Below are 22,655 nucleotides of genomic sequence, written 5' to 3' on the forward strand. Positions count from 1 at the left end.
TGTGAGACCTTTGTTTTTGTTTGGACCAAGGTGAGGAGTGAAGAGATGCCTCTTTCCCACCCTTCATTTTACATTTTGCCTTCCAGATGCCAGACCTGAGCAGTGCATGTCCATGTGTGTGTAAATGTTTATGTGGTGCTTTGCAGAGTGTGACTTTGCAGCCTTAGCTCTGTGTGGCAAAGTTGCTGGGGTAAAAAATGCTGCCTAGCACTGCACCAGTGCATGCCTACTGAAAAGAAGCAACTCTTCATGGAAGCCCCATAATTGGACCTATTTAAAGCCAGGCATGACCCTGCGCTAAATAGCATGTTCCTAACAGCAGCCCTAGATTTAAAATAAATCCCAGCTTCAAAAAGTCCACAGGCTTAAAAAAAAAAAATTACAAAAAAGCCCCAGAAAATTAACTGGCACACAGATAGTAAGGCTTGCCTACCCTGTATTGTGTTGACAGAATAAAAAATTTAAACTGCTCATAATTGATTCCACAGATGAAAAAATATGCTGAGCTTGGTTTCTTTTCAATTTTTCTGGCCCATGTGTTGCAAGGTGTTACCCATTTCCAAGTGTTTCAGTGGAAATTGTGGGTAGGCATCAACATCTTTCCATCAGTATGGCTCTGGCCTTGCTGTGCCTTCAGTCCTGCCCCACTAACCCAAGTCCCCAAAGCAGTTGGCTGTGGCTCTCGTGGCTGGGCTGTCACTGTGGTGCTGGGCTGAGGCTGTGCCAGCTAAGCTCCAAGCACAGTCCCAGCCTGGTGGCAGGGCTGGCTGTCCCAGGCTGACTGAGGCAAGGGAAATCTCTTGACTTGAGTGAGGCCCGAGTTGAATGTAGTACATGTAATCTGTTTTCAAATATTTGGCTTTAGGAGTGCGTTGTTCCTGTAACAGAGCTGTTTTGAACACAGCTCAGAAGGCATTTCTACTGACTGCAACTTTCAAACTGGACCTTTGGGAATTCACTTTCTCAGCTTTGCCAAGTTTGCCACATTCCTTGGACCACCAGGTCAGGCAGGAACACTCCCTGTTCTTACTGTCTCTCTTTTGAAATAGTAATTTTCTAAAGCATAAGATGGCTTGTATAGAAAAAAAACAAGGGCCATTAACAGCATTAACTTTAGTGGCAATTAGAATAACATATTCCTGACTGTTGGCCAGATTGTTTAGATCATAGGGTAAAATATTCTCCTTGTGTAAAGCCCTGCAGACCTTGCACTGTGCTACAGGGGAAAAAAAAAGGGGGGGGGGGGCAAAAAAAGTAAAGAAATACAAAAAAGCCCCCCCACCCTGTTTCCTGACATTTTGGGTAGTGAGATATACTTCCAAGCCTGACCCCTGAAATTGTATATTCTCTTACTCATAAAAGAAGATGTTAGAACCATCATTACATATGGCAGGATCACTTAAAAATTACTCATAACACCAAAGTGTTACCCCCTCTTTGGAACTGGTCAGTGATCATTTTTCCTGAAATTTATCCTGGTGCTGCCAGCAGTTTCCTTCTGCTGGCATTTGCCCACAGCCTTGTGCTGAGCATACCACACCGATGTGACCTGTGTGCCCGTGTGCTGGGCTGTTCTTCCAGTGGTGTTTGGTGCACAAACTCCTCCAGGTTGGTAACTGTGATTATTGTGAATTTTTAAAGCAATCTAGATAGACACTTCTTACTATTCTTACTATTGAATTAAGCTCACTAAAATCCAAGGCTTAAAAATTGAATCTTAAAAATTAGCTGTGGCAGTAAATTTATCTATCTGTGCTTGATGCCACAAGGATCTTTGGACACTGCAGAAAGTCCTGTTGGCTCTGGCAGCCAAGAAGCCCCTTTGCTTGGTGGTGCACAGACATGTCCCCTCAGAGCCAGGCGCAACTCCACAGCCAGCCCTGCTCCAGGTGCCAGCAGCACCTTGGCCTCTTGTGGTGACCCAAACCCATCTGACAGTGTGCTTGCACCCACAGGCAAGGTGCTCCAGCCGTTCCTGCCAGCAGGAAAATTGCAGGTTAAATTTGTGAGCTGCTACAGCAGAGCTCTGCAGAAATGAGTTCCCGAGGAATGCTCGTAGCCTGCTGTACTCATCAGGGAAACTGAGCTCATTGTGGGAGCAGCTGGGCTGCGTTTGAAGCTTTTCCTTGCTGGCTGGACCACCCATTCCCATCACTGCCCTGCCTGTTCTGCTCCCCTGGGCAAGGAGCAAGTGTCTCCCCAGGGCCGCCCGCACCCCACACACCCCGCTGGCAGTCTGTGGTCAAAAGAGTAGAGACAAAGGTCAAAAGCCCAAGAAACGCTTCAGAGTTTTCTCAGCGGTGTTTGGTATTTGCAAGGCAAGCACGAAGTTTGTAGCTCTCCGCAGAGGAATCTGAAGACCATTTTGTTTGAAGGAGAGTAAGGTCCGAGATGTGGCAAACATGTACAGTGTCCTTCAACTTGCCAAAACCAGGAAAAATCCCACTGTAAAGCAGTGTTGCATTTGCTAAATAATTTTTGCAAGCTTCACTCTTGTGTTATTTGACATACAACTCTGTCAAGCAACAACGCTTTTGAGAAGTTGCCTAGAGGATCATATTTCCCATTCAACAGGGAATTAAAAAATGTTTCTGGAATTTTGCTTTGCAGTGGGGAATCTATTTTCTTATCTCACATTGTACAATTTATTTTTCCTAAAGCAGTATGGTAAATTATTTGTTATTGTTGGACTCAGTCGAGCAGCTTTATCCCTGGTGTAGTCACGAAGTATTGGAGTAAAACCAAGGATGAATTTGTCACAGTGTACTCACCAGATCAGCTGGTCTTTAGGTTAACTCTCAAAAGACAGCATTTCTGCTAAAAATATTTGTGAAGGTCCCTTAAAGCTCCCCAAAGTTACCTAGAAGCTTTCTTCTTCAGGTTTTGGTGAAGTAGGTTCAGAAGTGCTTCCCTGAGGCCTTTGTCAGCAGGCAGCATGGACGCAGGTGCCAATTCTTCAGGTTGCATTTATATACTTGGACTCTTTTTATAGGTTTCTGTCATAAAACTGCAGAGTTGACATTCTGATTTATTAACTATCAAGTCTGCAGGACATAGGCTTTAAAAAGATTGAATGAGCTAAAATGTTTGTGATTGCAGTCTGGAATGAGACTGTATAAAGGTGTGCCAAGTAAATATGACAAAATGTAAGTGATAATTTGAATACATACATTAAATGATGTGTGAAATAAAGCAAAGCTAGCATTGGTCTAAAAGGGCCTTATTATTTGGTGAAATAGTAATATAAGAGAACCAGAATTGTGGGTTTCTTTATTATAAGATATTTTTATTTAAGGAAGAGTCTATAAAGCATGAAGTTCAGCTAGTGGCATTTTATTGAATAAACATAGTATAGATGATGACTTACAGTATGGAGTGCTTAGTGAGTGATACTTTTAATAACTAGATCCTTAAATTCATTACTGCTGTGTAAGTGGCATATCTGATTTGTTAAGATGAGTATTATATCTCGCCCTTAATGGAAATCTTGTAGTAGAAAGGTATGTATAATTTAGCAGTAAAAGAGTCTGAAAATGTGCAGATCAGTTAACTGCTAAAAGGGAGACTGTGACACACCAACGCAGGCACTGATTTTTAATATTTCCATTGCAATTGGAAGGGTAAGTCATGTTACGAGTGCTCCATGGAAAGCAGCAGAGAGTTTTACCAGCTGATTTATGTTACCATGCGCAGAGCAGAAGATGATATGAAATGTGCTCTGGCTGGATAGTGGTAGCAGGGCTCTAGTAATGTGTGTCTCTGAATTGCAGTGCTTGTGGTAACCAGTTTTTGTCTTTAATAAATTTTATTTTCGGTTTTGCTTCATGTTCTCAGCATTGGTTGTCCTTAATCTTTTTGGAGCTGATATGATTTTAGAAACAATTCACCTCTCTGTTTGTTGGTCTTTCCTTAAAACCCAAATGCATCCCAAACCAACAAGGTGGCATCTTCCTCATACCTGACAGAGAGCAGCTCCTGGGCTTTTGGAGTCAGCCAGTGTGCGCAGATCTCTTCTGCTGGCAGAATCTATGGTTCTGTTTCACTTTTTGAATGAATTCCCAAGTGTTCCCATCATACTTGACAGGATGTATTAAGAGCACGAGTGCTTGTGGAGGCAGGTGAAATAGTGCAGATGTAGCACCTGGGCTGTATCACCTCTGTTGGGGAACCTGTATGCAGAAGAGGCAGAGGCAGCTCTGTTTCACCAAAGCCTGGCCACCATGCCTAGTGTGTCTAATGGATGCTTTCCCTGCTGAGAGGGCAGCAGGGACTCAGAAGGGCATTTTCAGCTCAGTGGCCTCTCCAGGGAGCCCAAGCAAGGGCTGTCTGCAGTGCTGCACGCACTGGCTTCAGGCACATCTGGGTGTCCACTGTGGCCAAGGGGGTGTCTTGGAGGCAGGAGGATGTGGCTGCAAGCTTATCCCTCACAAAGGCTTCTGAGGGTATCCTGGGGGGAGTGAGCAGCTGTCCTGCCACCCGCCCCATGTGGAGAGCCAGCTGCCCCCTGTGTGAAGCTGCCACCTGCACAGCCCTGGGGTGTTCAGCCCCCCACACTGGGGACTTTCTGGAGCTGTCAGAGAGCTCTATCTCCCTGTGCACAAATGCAGATAAAAACTTGGGGGGGAGTGGGGGGGTGGTTGGCAAAGATGTAAGTGCTAGCCCACACTCCAGCCATAAAACTAGATAAAAAATATCAGAGAGACCTGAAGGTCAGATGTACTGAGTCTGCTCTCAGCTAGGTCAGCACAATGTCAGGCTCATCTGCCCACCCAAGTTCCTCTCATTAGTTCAGCAAGACCTCTCATGTCCTGGGGTACGTGTGTGCTTTGGAATATTCAGCTAGAGCATTTTTTTCAGTTGTTGTTACTAATATTGGGGCTTGGGGGCGGTGGGAAGAGGAGAGCACTGAGAATTAAAATTCAGCACATGCCTTTTCTTTGAGGGCTGTAATTAATCTTGCCAATTTTTAAAGCTTTGAGAATCTGGTTAAGTGATAAAACACTAACAACTTTATATGACAGAGTTAGGAGGCTCCCGCTATACACCCACCAGAGAAGATTAGGAGAGAGTGTTTGCAGGATTCGCACTAAGCAGCAGAGAATACAGTTGAGAATTGTTGCACCACATGATATAAAAACCACATTAATATAATGAAAGGTGTCGGGAATAATGTGAGAGCGGCTGTAATTAAATGTATCTTAATAAGCGCAACATCCTTCTTAAAGCTCTTTTTTTTCAGACCTCTCAAACTTAGAGGATGTTCTTGCTGTTGGCAGGTGGCCTGGGAGGAGAGCTGGAGAGTGAAGCGAAGGACAGCCGGGCCCTGGAAGAGAGGAACAGTGTGACGAGCCAGGAAGAGAGAAATGAGGAAGATGAAGACATGGAGGATGAGTCAATTTACACCTGCGATAACTGTCAGCAGGACTTCGATTCACTGGCAGACCTGACTGAACACAGGGCACACAACTGTCCTGGAGGTAATGTTAAACTAGCTTTACAGTTCTGACAGGTGGTTAGCTGGGTAATTGGACATAGCAACAGCTTGAGGCCTCAAGTGAGATTAAAGAATTAATAATGTAATTTTACAGTTAATGTAATTTTATTGTGGTGCCTTGGGTAGCCTTTGTTCACTCCTTTAATAAAATTAAAATAAAAGCAACAGCTTTCCAATTGGAATCTGTCAGTAATTACGTTAGACAAAAATGTTGTGGGGTTTTTTAATGCTAAAAGTTTCAGGCAGGTATTTTCCCCTCTCTCTCCAAATGTAGGAAGATTAAAAAAGTTAAATGACTGAAGTGTGCAAAAACTCCTAGGGAAGAAGGCCTCTGAACCCCTTAAAGAACATGATGATTCCTGAGATTAAAATTCATAGTGCGAGTTCTGTAATCCCACCCTAAAAATGCAGCATTCTCCCTAGGTTATTATTACATTGCCTTTTGAATTTTGTGGAAGTGAGGATGGCATCAGCCTACGCCGATCTTGATTTTACTTTCTGTAAAGTAAGAACAAGCTCAGAGCACCAGTGTGAACAATTGCAACATACCTTGCTTTTCCAGGGCTGCCTCTGCATGGCCGGCGGTAGCAGCAGGTACTCAGCCGAGCACGCTAAGCCGATTTACAGGGGTAGGAAAAAGCTTTGCAGATTTTACCAAAGATTAAACAAAATCTTAGGAGGGAGAGCGCAGAATATGTTCATATTTATTTAAATCAGGGATTCTTATCTCTCACCTTCCCAGAGTTGAATACTCTGCCATCACGTCTTCCTCCACACTCATCTAAATTATTTTTAGGCAGTTGCTGTTATGGCAGACGGGTAGGTCAAGGCTGGCAGAAGGCAGAAGGGTGCAGCAGTATCCCATCATCTCTCCCCTGAGTGCATATTCCTCCTGGCCACTTAATTTGTTTTCTAATTAGTCTATGTTTTCTGCTCTCCTTTTTGGGCATAAGTAAAATGATGTTCAGCCAAGAAACAATACAGGGGATGGAATACAGCAAGGGAGGGAGGGTCAGGTGGAGGCTTTGGCTTGGTCTGACTCCCACCCTAAGAGCACCCTCCCTTGTCTCACTCTGGTTTGCAAGGGGGAGGACTCCCTGCTTTCATTCCCATCTGCTTGCTGGGAGGAAGGACAGAGGGATGTTGGGGCCTTTCCCATGCTTGCAGTTGGATAAGGTTTGCAGTCCTAAGCCTGCCCCCAGGGCTCCTTGCTCTGTATTCTCATTTAAGCCCTGCACAGGCTACAAACTTGAAAATGCATAAAATCAAAAGGCCACTTCTTGCAGAGTAATTTCCCAGCCAGCTGACAGCCACAGCACTGGCCTGAGATTTCTGCACATGGCACTCTGCTGCAGGGGAGTAAGCAAGAAAATGTAACTTTCCATTCAGAAAACCCCTTTTTTTCCAAACTGGAAAGTGAAATGTACAGCCCATGTGCATATTGGTCCTTTAAAAGGAAGAAGTGCCCTGGGCAGCTGCTGCTCCATCACTGCCCAGTCTCCTCACTTGTGCTGGGACAGCTGCTTGTGGTGCTGGGGGTGAGCCCCACAAAAGGAGGCTCTTTTTAGCCCAAATATCTGCTTGGGTCTGGCTCCCTGTGTGGCCCCCAAACAACTGTAATGGCACAGCTGGCAGAGGGGAGTGGGCACTGCTGATGGGGACTCCAGAGCAGGAATGTAATGTTATGATAGGTGACAGGAGTGCTATGAAAAGGAGCAGGTTTTTTTTTCCAGAGGCAAATCTGCATTAAAACATAGCAACCTAGAGATTCTATTCATGTAAATTCAGTCAGTGTTTTCACACCTCAGGTTTTTTTTTTTATCCTCAGTGTAGTATTCTCCTGGTGAGACTAAGAAAAATAAATTATATTTTTAGGGATATATGAAAATAATTTGTCAGTATTCCCATTGCTATTCTTGATTGCAGGTAGCATAATTTTGTCTTCTTTTACTGTCTTCACATGTGCAGATGATTTACAAAGACATTTTGTCCCAAAAAGGCACCATATAACTATCTGAATATACATGAAATAAGTGCTAATTGTCTCCATATGAGGATAATCCTTGTTTCAGAGTAAGAGTGTCTGTTTTCTATTTAGTTTAATCTAGTGTCCTGAAATGATTTAAAGTAAATAGGAAGATTGCACTCATACATTTTGGGATGAGAATGTTTCCATGAAGACAATCTGGAATATTGCTTGATATTCACATACTTTACCTTGAGGGAAAAACAACCCTTTCAGATACACCAGTTTGATACATGGTCTAATAATCATGAGGATTTTTGAGGAAAACATGCAAAATGTGTATGTTTGTTCAGTTCATCTAAAAAGACTTGCACCATCTGGGTGAAAACCTAAGACTGCATTAGGAAGTGTGTTATATTTAAAGATTTTACCCTACAAAAAGAGCTATTTGCCTGTGTCCTTAGTTACCCTGCACTCCTTTTCCCTGTGATACCTGCCTGACACACCTGAGGGTGTAATGCAGTGCCTGACCTCCTGGCAAGCTAGATTTTCATGTCTTAATCTGAAGCAGGGCTTTCAGTCATGTCTACATGGCTCCAGATCAATACAGGTAATATTTTTAGTGATAATATCACCAGGCTGATAATACAACATAACTAATGACTTCCTCTGGGATACTGAAGTTAGGAAGGTATTGTAGCTCAGGAGTGTTGCAGGATTACAAGAGATCACTCCAAAGAGCAGGATAAACCATCTCTTTCACTGGAATCCCTTAGAAATTCATTACAGCGTGCTGAAGTTACAATACAGTTTGAATGCAGCTGCTTTGACGTGTAAGGAAGTAACAAACAGCCATCCCCCCCTTGCTTTTTCATGTATTTCAGACTTGTTTCTTTGAGGACAAAACACTGATGAAATCCAGACATCTCTAGTAGCATAGGTGCATGGCAATCCTTTTGATGTCAGTGTAGTAGGGATGTTCCCCTTCTGACAGAATTAGGTGCTTTTTGCTCATGACTGATGTCTGTGATTGCAGGTTGTAGGTTCCCAGTGTCTATGGGGATCTGAAAAGGGCCTAAATGGGGGCAGCTTTTACCAAGAGAACATCACCCTTACTAGCTTATGTCTTCCCATGTTTCCCAGCTTGCCCTCACAAATGAGTGCTCCTGCAGCAGTCCTGGAAACAGTGACTTAAACTGTTTCCTTAAACAGCAGCATCTTAAAAAATACTCTGAGAACAAATAAAACTGGACACACTGGATGTGTTAAGCTTTTAAAATAACTTTAAAACTCACTGGTATCCATATCACCTAAACTAGAGGGGACTAAGTAATTGCCATTGGCATAATGTGCAGCCTTTTTTGTATGTGTTTTTGCGTGCTGCTGTTACATTGTAGGTGCAGCATGATGCTCTCTTACAGCGTTAGTGACAAGAGTAAAGAACTACATGTGGATTTACAACTTACTGTGTCCTGCAACAAGCACCAGAGGCTCCCTACATCAAGCAACTATTCAGTGATGTATCAGTGTTTGGTGGCTGGTGCTAGGTGGTTTGTTGTCTGACAAAAAGTGGCTAAAAAGTCACAAGTTCTGTCATTTGCCTGTGTGTTTAATCCACCTGCATTAGTCTGGGTTTAGCTCCAGTATTTTGTTGTGTTCTTTTTTGCTTCCTCCACCCTTTTCCTCCCATAGGTCAGAATAGTCTCAGGTAAAGTTGTTTCTTGAGATTCTCAAGTGAATGTAGAGTGTTTTAAAGCTAATTAACACATCAATGAAGTGGACAGAAATAGGTTTTGGCTGGGTCTCTGAGCATTTCATGAGGTCCTCTTCTGTTGTTGATAACTTTACAGGTTGTCTGTTTCAAACAGCAGCAGAGCTATATATGGATATTGCCAGCTTGGAAGCAGCTGATTTTTCTAAGCTACTGTACGGTAGGAACTAGTTTATAATTAAAGTCTTGCAGTTGCTCCTTTTAAATGCCCTGTAACTTGTACACTAGGCTTATGTTTGAAATGAGGTACTGTAACTGTTTCATGCTAGTGTATAATTTTGCATTTTCTTATATTTCACCTGCTACAAGAATTATAATTGCCATGCAATCCTATTTTGTGGGATGCTTATCCAGAAACACATATACAGCAGCTTGTCAACAAGTGACGATGTCTCATGAATGTTTTTGTCAGGTGGCACTTTTTGCTTCCCACTGACAAAGAGAGATGTCTTATATACATTTCCAAAAATTAGCCCTCCCCAAAACTGTAGTCTTTGGTTTCACCTGATTGGCAAGTCACATATTTTTCTCTCTTTTTGCTGCTGCTGTTGTTACATCTTTAAATTAATGAATTACTGATTGTCCTCCGCAAAAGAAACTGAAATACAGTTGTGAAAAAGCAGTGTGGAAACTTAATTATACACCTAGTTTATACAGCTGTGTGTCTAATGACCTACTGGCCCTAATTACTGTGTTGTGGTTCAGTCTGAGTGCTCTTGTCCTTGCCAGATTTCTGCTCCTTTCTCTTAACCTAACTAGTGTTTCAAGCTTAAAAAAATAACAAGTTTCCTTTTTTTGTTCTCTTCTGCATTGTCATGCTGAAATGCAGTTTCCCTTCTTTCTAGAGGTCATAGCAGTGTTTTAAAATGGGCATCAGAAAAGCTCAATAATATCACAAACTGTAAAAACATGGATTTTCCCTGGAGTCTTCTGTTCTTGCTGTCTAGATCTGAAAATGGACACTGGGGCAGTGGTTTTTTTTGTCAATCACTTGGAGGGCTGCAAGTGCAGGCTCCTGTGCTTAGTTTGTCGCAGATGTCCCCTGTCCAGGTGCAGGGGCAGCACAGGGCTCCCCAGGGCTCGGCAGCACCACAATGCCCAGGTGCTGCACATCTCCCTGCAGTCAGTATTTGTGCCCTCCATGCTGAGAGCTCTGAAACCCCACATTGTTGCAGGGTTACACATGGCTGAGTGGTCTGAGGTCTGGTTGCCATGACTGCTGTCACCTTACAGGTGATGTTTGAGTTTACCTGGAGGTTCCCAGCCAGCCTGAGAAGAGGCTTTTTCAAGGACTTCTGCTTGCACGTGCCAGAAGATCAGTGTGCTGATAAGGAGCTGTGCTGACTGGCTTGCGGTGCAGGTGCTCAATGAAATACATCTTTATTTGGTAGAACATAAAGCACATTCCCACCTCTGAAGACAAACAGAAGCGCAGCTGCAAATTTCATGTCAAACAGGGCCTACAGCACCCCTGGCCGTGCCGAGGTTCTGCCGCGCATCCTCTGCGTTATGTGCTGAGGCACCAGCACTGGCTCTGCCCCTGCACGTGGCAAACGTGCTTCAGTGTAGTATGTCGTGTACTGCATATGTTTGACAGAGTTGTGCCAAGCGTTGTGCTCCCCAACAGTGCTGCTCACCCATCAGGTCAGAGGGTCATCCACAGGCAAAGGTAGGTGAGCTGCGCTCAGCCCCTCGGCACAGCGAGGTGTCAGTGGGGCTGAGCCTCAGCACTCCTCTCTCCATCTCTCCTGGATATTGCAGACTTGCCAGTGCCTGTAAGGATTTATGGTGGGGGGACATGCGAATTTCAAACAATGCCTGCTCGCCATAAACACCCGGCGGGGGATTTGCTTGGCGGCCTCACGGAGAGTGTCCCAGAGCGGTGAGCCCACGGCAGATCCGCGGCGCACGGGAGCCGGCGTGCGGAGCCGGGCAGTGTGCTCACTGATAAGAGTGTGCCAGCGCGCCGGGCGCCATCCCCTGCAAATCACCACGGCCACCTTTGTGCCGGTCCCCCTGGGAATGGTGGCGAGGGAGGCAGCACCAGGCACTGCGTGTGCAGATAGGAGCGCTGCCAGCGCGGCTGCGGGCGGCTTGGTTGCATGTTACCAAAACCCCTGGCAGGAGGGAGGTAATGAGCTCTTTTCCACCCCTTCCTCAGCCCCCACATAGCCAGCCAGCAGTTACTGTGGATGGCCTGGCTATGCGTTCTGAGGTTGCACAAAATTTCTTAGCAATGATGATGTCTTTCCTCAAGCAGCATATGTTTTTCACACAGGAAAACCATTTTTCTTGTCATTTTTAAACACATGGCCCAGTAAGGAGCTGAGGACGACAAGTTAGCCTGCTTGTATTGGCAAGGGACTGTTTCATTCTTGCTACTTTAATTGAGTTCTTTTATCTGCTTTTATCTAGTTCAAAAAGTAGTCTGCAAAGTAAGCACAGGTATGCATGGAAATGGATAGAAGAGAAAGTGGGTGCATGTTTCAAATGAGGCCTCTTAAAGGAAACCTGTTCTTTGGATATCTTGAACAGCTTGTCCCTGGCTGACTGAGAAGCCAGCCTCTTCTCCTTTGCTGCATCAGCAATGGAGAGAAGCACCCCAAATGCTGTGAAGCAAGAGCTGTGCTGGGTGCTGGTCATGGGAGTTTCTACGTGCAGCAGGAGCTGCATTTGGGAGCTGGAGCCTGCCCTGATTACCCTGCACCAGCTCAGGTGTCACTCAGCAATTCTGGGGCACCAGGGGTGCTGGAGCTCCACCTCCCCTTTTCCTCCTGCTTCAGATTTCTGTTTGCAAGGGTAATCCATTACCATGGTACAGCAGAGGGAGGATTCTGGGGGTCTACATAGGGCAGGTTTGTTTCTCAGCATACAGAAATCTAAGTAAATAATAAATGGGTTTTATAAAAAAACAAAAAGAATAAAAGAAGAAAAAATAAAGAGGAGGGAGAGGTTTCAGTGCGAAGAGTTCAAGTTCCTTCCCAGGCTGGAGTTTGGTGAGACCTGCAAGAGCAGCTGTGCCTGCAGGAAGGAGGATCCCTGTTTGCCACCAGCAGGTCCCAGCATTCAGAGGGTGGTAGACAAAAACCATATGAAACTCAGTTCAGAACTGCAGTGAGGATAGCCCGGAGACTGCAATAGATATGTACTTGTTACAAAGTGGCCTTTAATAAAGCCTTAGAGAGCTGAATGGAGGATGTGCTGGGGTTGTCCTGCCTCAGATGGACAAGAGCATGGATTATTTCTGGCTAGGATGCTGCTGAAGGGCATGCATTGCCTTCCTGTGGGTTATTGAGGGACAAAAACGCTGGCCATATCAACAGCTTTGGCAGATTCAGAGCCACTGAGATCCTCAGACAGCAGATAAAAGCAGTGAAAAAGAGATGCACTGAGAGTTTGGGGTTTTTTCCTGATTTCTTTCTCTACCCCATTGCAAGCAATTGGGTAAATACTCTTCATATAAGGATGGCTGTACTGAGCCAGCCTGATGGTCCCATTGTGCTGTTTTCCCAGAATGTTTTTCCTAGCTGTCAGCAAACTTACATGAGCATTTTATGGTGCTTTTTATTTAAATTATTCAGACAGTCTTCTTCCCTGAATTTCCATTTTGAAGTGCAGTTAGCTTTTCCTGTTGTGACGACCCAGAGTTCAACTACACATTGGGGAAAAGCATCACCTTTTGTTCACTTCACTTTTGTCACCTGCTTTCATTTGATACTCTCTGGTTCTTCTGGTGAAGGAGGCAGTGAGTGATTGCCCCTTTCCCACCTTCACCATCCCCTCATGCCTGAGCAGGCTTCTTTTGCTTCTCCCTCCAGTCTCTAAGTCCCTGGTTGCTCCTTATTGAAATCCGCTTATTGAAACCTTGTGTACCTTGGCCTAGAGTAAGAGAGAGGGATATGGTGAGGCATGGCTGGTAGGAGAGTGAGGGGGTCAGCTATCTCCTCCATCACTTATGCCAGAGATGTGGTCACACTGGCCTGTCTGTTCTGGCTCCTGAGCAGGAGGTGAGGGATAGGACTTGTCCTAGTGTGAAAACCTGGCAGCCAGAAAGATGGTGTCTGGCCATATAGGGGAAAAACAATTAAGACTTCAATGTTTATTAAGAAAAAAGCAACCAGCAGTGCATTTCAGGCACTCATCACACAGCATAATTTTGCTGTTGGAAGTAGCGGGATGAAGCAAGTCTTTCTCATGTTGATTTCTTTGAATTTGTGGCATATAATTTAAAAAAAATCAATTAAAAACGAGGGAAGTGTGTGTACAAACATTGTCAAGAATTCCTATCTTTCATTTTTTAAAAACAAGCTCCAGAAAAAATCCCCACAGAAGTTCTGTAGTGCATATTTGAATGCTTTTGTTGTAGCCTCATTAAACTTGGCTTGTCTGCAGATACAGCTGGCATGTTATTAACTGTGCTCCAGGCTTGGGGAAGCCAGAAAGCAGCCTCCACCCCCTGGTGCTGGCTGGCTTTAGGGAAACGTGCCAGCATGGGTTGGTCCTCTTCAGCTGGCTGGCTCTGGGAGCGCTGGCTGGAGCATCTCGGCACGGCCGCTGGGTGCGGGCGCCTGGGCTCGGCCTGCCGTGCGTGCCGCCGGCAGGAGGGCGGCGTGGGCTCCTGGAGGCCGGCCAGCTGCACAAACCCCCGGCCCGTGGGAGCAGCAGGGACCCACCCGGGTACGTGTCCTCCCAGGACACCCTCAGCCGGGTGCCAGCGTGGTCCACGGGCGTCTCACGCCTTTCTTTGCCATAGGCTGGCAAGAAGCAAACTAGGGATCATCTGCCAAGCAGTTCTTCTGTTCTCAACAAACTGTGTATTGGACTGAACCGCTCAAATAAACTGAATAAGGGAAATATTTTCTCTGCACCTGCTGGAGAGGCTGTTGCTCTCCAAGCTGGGCTTGCACATCAGAGGACCTCCATCAGAGGTTCAAGCAGCTTCTGACTTTCTTCAAAGCTTTGGCATCAAGTATGTACATTTTGAATGCTGCTTCATGTAAGTAATTTTAGGAGGTGCTTTTAATAGTAGGGTAAATTTTATAATTTCATATTTAGTTTAAAATTATTGAAAATATACTCAGTAAAAATTTAAGTAAATTACATGTATTAAATATAGGTCATGTTATTCAAACATCTTGCTTATTACAAGCAATTTTCATTGTCTTAACTAATGAAAAATTGATTTGGCATTTTCAAGGCACTTGGTCTGTTCATGCTAAATACTTTGTAGGGCATTCAAGCACTTTGTAATCTTTAAACATTGTAGCAACCCCTTCCTGACACAAGAAATTGTAATTTTTATCATCATGAAATTAAATAGTTGTCATTCTAATTTGGCTTAAGTTTTGATTGCTACTGGACTGCTTCCTTCCTCCCTTCCATCTCCTGCCTTATGCTGGTAAAATGTTTATGTTGTCTTTGGGAGCTGACATTGCTGACAATTAAAGGGATTGATTTTTGGTCTGTGCAGCTCCCAGACCTGGTGCCCTATGGAGCTGCACAAGCTTTATGTCAACATGAGGGGAATGAGAGGTCAGGGTTTGGGGGAGAACTCAAGACCTTCCCCATTAATAGCTTGAGTTATTTTGAAGGATAATTACTGTGGCTGCACTGATTTGCCTAATGACATGCATGAAATTGGAGGAACAGCCAAGGTCTTTAATCCAGGTGGATTTTGTTGTGGGTGACATCAGTAATGGTGGCAGTGAACTTCCTCTTGAAAACATCATTTTTTTTGGTGTGTGGGTCCATCTCTTCCGTAGGCTTCCTTGAAAATTGTTCTCAGCCGTAATGATGAAAGACTTTTTGGCTCGTCTTTTTGTTGCTACTCAATTACTGTTACACTTGCTGAGGAGGACATAAGGAAAGGCTGAAGAAGCCCATTGCTTTTCTCTTCTCCAGGGAATCTGTTACATTAAACATTTGAATAGATTTTTGAACATAATTCCCAGTCATTTCCTCTACAGTGAACTCAGTTCACTCATGCAGACTTTGTACTTAATGATATCTCTTAAAATAAATGAGATTTTATATAATTTATACTAAATGATCGTTTTAGAAATCTACATCTACTAATTATTCATTGGAAAATTTGGAAAGACTGAAGTAAATGCCCTTTATGAATTTGAGTCTACAGAAATATAAATACACACACCTGTGTTTCTTTTCTTCAAGCAAAACTGAATAAAGGTAATTTACTGCACATCAAGAGTAGTGTAAGCAGGTTTGAAGTATATTGTCCAATCTTCATCAATCAACCAAGCCCAAACCAGCCAAAAGTCCAACATGCATCTAGGACAGTTATTTATGGTAGTACTTAGCTTATGGTCTGTCTCTGCATCATGTGGGATTGTGCTTTTGTGTGTTCTGGCTGTGTGCTTGGGGTGGCCGCTCTCTGCCCTTTGCTCTCCCTGGTGCCTGTGCATGTGTCCCTGTGGTTCCTCCTCGAAAGCTTTCTCCTTGCTTGCTCCTTTCTGGACTGTCCCATTTTGCACCTTGTTCCCAGCAGTCTTCTCTCTGTTGCGGTGCTGACATTTGCCCTTTCCCAGCCCTGCATGAAACAGTCATTCACAGTTTATACATTTAAGTTACACCTTGCTGTGTTACTGGTTTCTCCTTGATTCTCAGCTGCAGTTGCTCTCTTGTCCATTGTCCCGAGCTGGCTCTTCCTTGGAGCTCTGTGCGTGTGCAGAGCCTTCCTTGACCCATCCTGTGGGGACTGGCAGATCTCCTCAGGGTGCTGAGAGAAATCCCACTGCTTCGTGTGCTGCTTTGAAGGCAGACTCAGCTAGGTTCAGATAAGCTAAAGACACGTGCTAGTTAAGTCTTTGTTCACAAAACTGAGAAAATTATTTAGTTTGCATTCAGACCGCATCCAGATTCAACCTGGATAGCTGCTTGATGTCACCTTACAGCCCTTCACTGCTCCTTCCTCTCTTACACACACTTATAATGGTTTGTTTTACAAGAACTGTTTCATGTAGAAACTGTAGTCCAAGGTGTTTTGATGGTATTGAGTGTAACTGGGTTTGATATGGAGCACGGCCTCTGGTACATACAAATAAAGCAAATAATATTCCTTGCTTTTTATGGAGGATAAACTGTCATCCTTAGAAGGCAGTCATGATGCTGTTGCACTCTTCACACAACATAAGACAAATTCAACCCAGCATTTAAAACAAAAGGAAATGAAAGTGAGTATTATTTTCATGTCTCTTAGCTTAAATGAGAGAATACTGAGTTTTTTGTCTGCCAGAAAACTGGAAATAGGAGGGAAGATGCTTTCTCTTGATAAATAGTTATGCATATACATATCTGTGGTATAGAAAATGCCTCATTTTAGGTTAATCAGTTCAGTTTTGAAGATATGACTAGCTAAAATTGACTATTGAAAATAACATCATTACTTTGGGGAGAATCTCAATTAAAAGAGAAATGAGGAAAGCCAATTCCTACAGCAAGTTGAGGGAGAGTGATTTTGTAAGTGGCATTGGAGTTGGAAAAAGTGCAATCAGAGCTAGCAAAACTCCCTGTTTTTCCAGAGGCTGCCACAGTAATTGGCCGTGCATGTCCGGACTGCGGAGTGACAGGCGGGAGCCTCAGCTCTTGGAGAGCTTGGCTTCTGCAAGCAGAGTGGAGAGGAAAGGAGGGGAGGATAGGGAGAAAAAACAATTTGTGAACTTGTCCCTTTTGAGATAGCAACTGCTCTTCTCCTGTGCCCAGGATCATTGCAAACAGCCAGCAGCTGCATCCCACACTGCTTTTGCTGTCAGCAAATGTCACTGCAGAAACCTCGGTAGTTTCAAGGAGCCACTGTTTGTACACAGGGAATGGAGAAAACTCATGGAAATTTTGTGGTGTGTGGGCTTCTCTGGATTTTACTGTGAGGATGGGAGATCTTCACAAATGTTTTAAATTAGGCTATCCTTGATAATTCTGGTTGTATGGACCCCAAACAAAATTTCAGGGGAAAAAAGTTTCTATGTTAAAGCAGACACAAAAAAAAAAATGAAGGGCTTAACTTTTGTCCTGAGGGTGATAAAACAGCACCACACAGCTGAAAATCAATCTGACCTTCACCCACGTGATGCTGTTGTCTCAGTCTGTCTTTCATTTCCTTTGGTTGAGTGAAGGCTACAGCATTCAGTAGGGAGAAAAGCCAGAGGGAGGTGTGGAGAATCCTGTTTTCGCTGGAAAGGCTTCAGTGCTTGCATAAGTTCACACTATAAAGAGAGTTGCAGTAAAACTTTGAATTACTTCATTAAATTAATTTTATAAAATTATTCTTCTCTTAATAGGCAGCAATCACATTAAGGTAAAGAAGATATGTGCTGTGAAACCCCCCCCCGTGTTTGTGATATAAAACATTGTGTTTAATTAAACCTAGAATTAGTTGGTGTTTTGAATTGAAGGCTTCATGCAGCAAGAGGAAACCTGCACATTTATTTAAAACACAGAAACTTGTACCCAAAGGGGAGAAAAAGGCAATTATTTTTTTCCAGAGATATTTGAACATTGTGTTGTGAGGTTTGCACAAACAAAGGTACGCAGATACCAAGATTTTTCCATAAATAAATCAACAATTAGGGTTTGTGTACAAGCAATACTATTGATTTTCAAAACAGAGGTACAATTTCAATTAGTGAATTATTCATTTTGTACAGCATCTTGCAGAAGTGGTTCCACCTCATTTTCCTGAAGATAGAGAAAGAATTGAACGAATGGGTAAAATCTGTGCAGAATTCCATTCTACTAAACAACAGAATCAAGAGAAGGAAAAACTACATGCATAAGCACATCTTGATGTTCTTTTTTCACATCTTTTTACATTGCTTTTTACATTGAAAGCAATTAAAAGTGCAATTCATAGCTGTTCATCCAATCCCCTGCTTCTTCCATCCTTGTTGAATTTAAACGCAATCCAGAACCAAGAAGTTCCCAGCTAATTCTCTTGGAAAACAGTAAGTTTTCCACACTGGTTTTACAAAACTAAGATTACTGTCAATTCTGCCCTAAACTACAGTTTTTCTGATTCATCTCCTTATATACAGATAATGTCCTTTCATGTCAGTCATAAACTACTCTGTTACTTTATATTTTTATGCCATATATTCCCAGAGAGAGAGAGAGGGCTACCTGTTATTTTCTTTGTTCAATAATTGTTGCCTGTTTTTAGGAAGCTCTATAAGAAAAGTTATCTTATTGTTAAAAAGATAATGGCAGAGATTGGATGTGGCTACAGAGATGAATCTCTGCTTCATAAAGGTTAGAATTAAACAATTTTTTCATTAATCTATTTAGAATAATAGATACTAATTTGTTACTCGAGCATTTTATTTGAGTGTGGTTTGTCTGACATACTGACCATCGCAGATGCTTTTACATGGTATTAAAAACCCCAAAATGGTAAATATAAAAGATGTTGGGGCCTTTCCCTGGCAAGCTCTCCTACTCAGGTCTGTGTGCGATACGCCAAAATGCTATTTGCATAAATATAGAATTTAATAAGTTATCATTCTGATTAACATCATTAACTGCTTAACTACTGTAGAAATTGGCTTCCAAAGTTGCGTGTTGGTAGCTGTTGCTGTCCACGTCATTTCATTTGTCTCACTGGGGATAATGGTATGCAAGGGAAAGCAAGAAGGTCAAGGATCTTTTTGTTTAGTCTCTTTGCACATTAAAAGTTCTATTATGTGTTTGTATTGCATGTGGTTTCCAGTCGGTTGGCTACAATGCTTTCAAGATCCATTGATGATGAGTTTGTGAGGCTAAATATATCTCGTGGATTATGACTACCAAGCTATCACTTTGTGCAGCAGTCGGGGCCAATATTTAACAAGTGTTTTTCAGAATAGGGAATTTTGAAACCGAGTCAAATGTTCTTACAAAAGGGGTTAACAGAAATGCCATTACAGAAGATGACAGCAAATGCTTGGCCTGTGCTAGCTATGGGGGTGTTTGTGGCTCTGCGATGCTGTTTGTGGGGGAGGTGGTTCTTAGGTTGGGTTTCTTGCGGGTTTTCTGGGGGTGGGGGAGGGCTGTGGTATTGTTGTGAACGACCCCGCGGCCACAAAGCCGAATGGGTTGGAAAACAAAGTGGTGTCCTGTCCAGCCATGCCTTTCTCTGCCCGGCGAGGGGAGGTGCAGCGCGCTCCCCCCGCGGCTCCGCCGTGTCCCGCGCCCCGCAGCCTCCGCGGCCGGCCCGGGCCCGGGCTCCGCGCACACCTCCGCTGCTTCTTGCCCGACAGTTAAGGGATCGCGCAACCGGACTGCGGGATGCAGACACGACTTAAGGCAAGGCACAGCCGCCTTGCTTGTTTTCACTCTCTAGCTAGTAGATTGACCTTTTTAAAAAAAAAACAAACCAAAAAACAGTTTCAGCTGCTGTGAAACACTGACAATAGCTTTAATAGATTTCATTTTGGAATTAAATAGCTTGGTTCCATTTAGATAATGTAAACTAGCAGCCATGAGCATGCTTTAGCTGATTGTTTCAGGCTGTGTACAAACTCAGGCAGACGTCACTGCTTCCTTGCCAGGCGTTAGCGCAAGATGCTCGCTTTCTTTAAAAATTAAAGCAGAGATTTTATTTTATTTTTTTAAGCAATTTCTGACTGACTTATGAGTACCTTCACACCTGTAAAGTGAATCCAGTGTGCTTGTTCCCAAGGGCAACCTGACATCTGGGAAATTCTGCCTCAGCCCCGACTGGTCCCCTTTGAAGCATCTTTGGTATTTTGAATTGAAATTGAGTGACACCATCACACATCATCCTTTGCATTATTCTGCTCTGCTCCAGTATACCCCTGCTTTTATAAATTTTGGTTTAAGTCCTGCTCTTGGGCTGTTTCAGGAGTGTTGCAGTTATCTGTAAGCTGTCTTGCTTTTCGCTGTGGGGCTGGTAAGCTCAAAAACATCTGCAGGCAGGGTCAGTCCAGCTTGCTATTCTTCAGAGAATATTTATGAAGTTTCATAAGGCTTGGACCCATACCCACACCCATCCTAGATGCAGTGTCTACAGATTTATCCCCAGAGCCTCTTACAAGCATTGCTTGTATTACTATCTAGAGCTATCCCACTGCAGAAATCCTCAGGAGAGAGAAGTGGACAAGAGTACTTAGAAACATCTGTTAAAAATTCAGACAAACACTCCACTGTCACTAGAAGCAGTTGGGACTGGACGAATGAAATTTACCATGCGGTGCTACGGCGAAAAAGGGACATGTTTTTTGTTCCTTCACTTTTCCTTAAAAATCGATAGTTTGGTCAGTAGATACAGAAAAATGCCTCTGCAGAGCACACTTGGGGTGTATAGCTGCTTGTAACCAATGTCACAAACCGACTCCAGAGCCAAGCCTTGCAGTCTTGAGGGAGTGCTGTTTCCCGAGTGCTCACATTTGATTCATCACACGCTTTCTACTTGTTTCAAGAAACCCTGCATTAATTGTGCAGACCTAGAAAGTGGTGACATTAGGAAATAAATTGACTTCAACATGACTTTTCCAGTGCTTAGGCAAAAGGGAAGGAAAAAGTTGCAGCAACAAATCTAGTGGATGAATTCTCCAACTGGTTGCTGTTTTGTGTGTGGCTACATTCTGGATTCAGCGAGTACTTGATAAATGTTGTCATTTGTCCTTGATGATGTGTCATGAAGTTACAGGCAATTTGGCAGAGAAAATAAGTTTTCTTGAGAATGAGGCCAGACTTGTGATGATGTGTTTCTCCACTGAAGTCCAGCTCAGCCCTCCACCCGACCCCATTCCCCACAGAGCACTCTCATCCCCCTTTCCATCCTCTGCCTACCAGCAGGACAAGAAGCAGAACGAGTGGTGCTGTCCGGCCAGGTAACACACGTGTGCTGATTGCCTGGGACAGGCCCAAGAGCAGAGAACTGGTCTTGCTGATTGCCTGGGACAGGCCCAAGAACTGCTGACTCTGCTCTTAGCCTGTCTCTCAGCAGAGACATGAACTGGGGGCTCTGCCCTACCCAATCAAAGGCAGGTTCACCGATCTTAGAGAAACTCAATTTCTGTCCGAGAAACTCAATTTCTCTCATAGCCCTGTATCCCCAGAACAGTGTGATTCAAAAGTTAATAGGAAGGGACAAACAGTTAAGACATATGACAGGCAATATGATGACATAAACCTTGTTTTCTAGGATGCCAGGCTGAAAAAATGAACACAAAGCTCCTGAGAATAACTGAGCCACTTCAGATTGAGACTTGATGGACAATGCTGGCTTTGTTATCACTCTGCAAGTAGCGAGGGGATAGGGTTAGGGTGAATTTCCAGAAAAGTAGGGGAGTTGTTATTGGAAGGGTAAAGCTTCCACTGCCACACATCTCCTGTAGTGGACCCTGCATTACCCTGGTCCCTCCTCCTTTTAGGAGCCTTTTGAGGCAAAGTCTTCTGTGACAGGAACATCTCTCAGGTCTTTTAATCTGTAAGCTGCCAGGTGAAAGAATGGGGCTAGGGAACAAAAGACGCTCAGATACTGCAGACAAGCTTTTGTAGGATCTGCCACGTCAGCTGTCTCTTATAAGGTCTGCTGTATTTTCTGTTGATGGTGGTCTTCCCCTGAGGATTTTCCCACACCTGGGAATGCCTGCCATAAGCCGCACTGATATTTTCCTCAATGCCTTTCATTTCTGTGTACAGATGGAGCTGGGATATCACACACTGTCCTTGTCCTTATTCTGTTCTGCTCCTTGGCAGTCACAGCTTTCCTGGCTGGAAGCTTTCATCCCACCTCCCTCTCAGCCCTTTTCAGGAGCAGGTTTGCAATTATTTATAAGCTAGCATCTCCTGTTTCCTGACATTTTCAGTATAGTCTGAGGAAGAGCAAAGCTAAGTATGTGTTCTCTGGTTTTACAGGGAGCAGAAAACTTGAAGTAAATGTTGGTGGTGTGAGTTAGCAAGATGTTCATTTTTTAGGGTGTGGGGGACCCTCCCTTTAAATCAAAGGTCTTCTGGGTAGAAGATGTTCTAGTGGCCTGTAGCTACCTCTTGCCTTTAAAGTGTTTGGAGATCCTGGAGGGGCAGGCAGCTCACTTGCACACTTGTCAAGGGGAGGCTGGCTGTCCTGCTTATCTTGTATTCCTATTCCGCATCCCCAAGTGGGTTTTCTCTCTCCTTCCTCTTGTCACGTGTCAGAATAGGACATCCTGTGATTTACCTCATTCACCTTCCACTTGTGTGCTGAGGCTTGAGATTTTCCAAAATACAAGAGGCAAAGCTATAATGATTTGGGCTTTAGCACTGCTGGAGGCATCTTTAGATTTTTTGTCTGAGATAAATTTCCATTCAGGCTGAAGAGAGCAGCATTTTCTTGTTTTGCTGCTGCAAATAGATGGGAGGAGTAACAACTTTTCTTCTGGAAGTAGTAAAGTGGACAGGCTTGTCTGCTGCCCAGTGCTACAGAT

General features: G+C 43.9%; 1 protein-coding gene across 2 annotated transcripts in view; it reads left to right on the forward strand.

The window, feature by feature from the left end:
- The first annotated feature begins 4,714 nt into the window (after positions 1–4,714).
- ZNF423 (zinc finger protein 423) overlaps positions 4,715–22,655 on the forward strand; it is a 159,548-nt gene continuing 141,607 nt past the window's right edge. The window contains exons 1-3 of one of the 2 annotated variants that reach the window (XM_062500123.1): positions 4,715–4,813; positions 5,277–5,477; positions 9,311–9,391. In XM_062500123.1, the coding sequence (XP_062356107.1) occupies positions 4,804–4,813; positions 5,277–5,477; positions 9,311–9,391 (292 nt within the window). In that variant the 5' untranslated portion in view covers positions 4,715–4,803. The remainder of the gene's footprint in view (positions 4,814–5,276; positions 5,478–9,310; positions 9,392–22,655) is intronic. The other variant, XM_062500124.1, reaches the window with a different exon arrangement.

This window comes from Cinclus cinclus, chromosome 11 (genome assembly GCF_963662255.1).
Source record: "Cinclus cinclus chromosome 11, bCinCin1.1, whole genome shotgun sequence".
Classification (NCBI taxonomy): domain Eukaryota; kingdom Metazoa; phylum Chordata; class Aves; order Passeriformes; family Cinclidae; genus Cinclus; species Cinclus cinclus.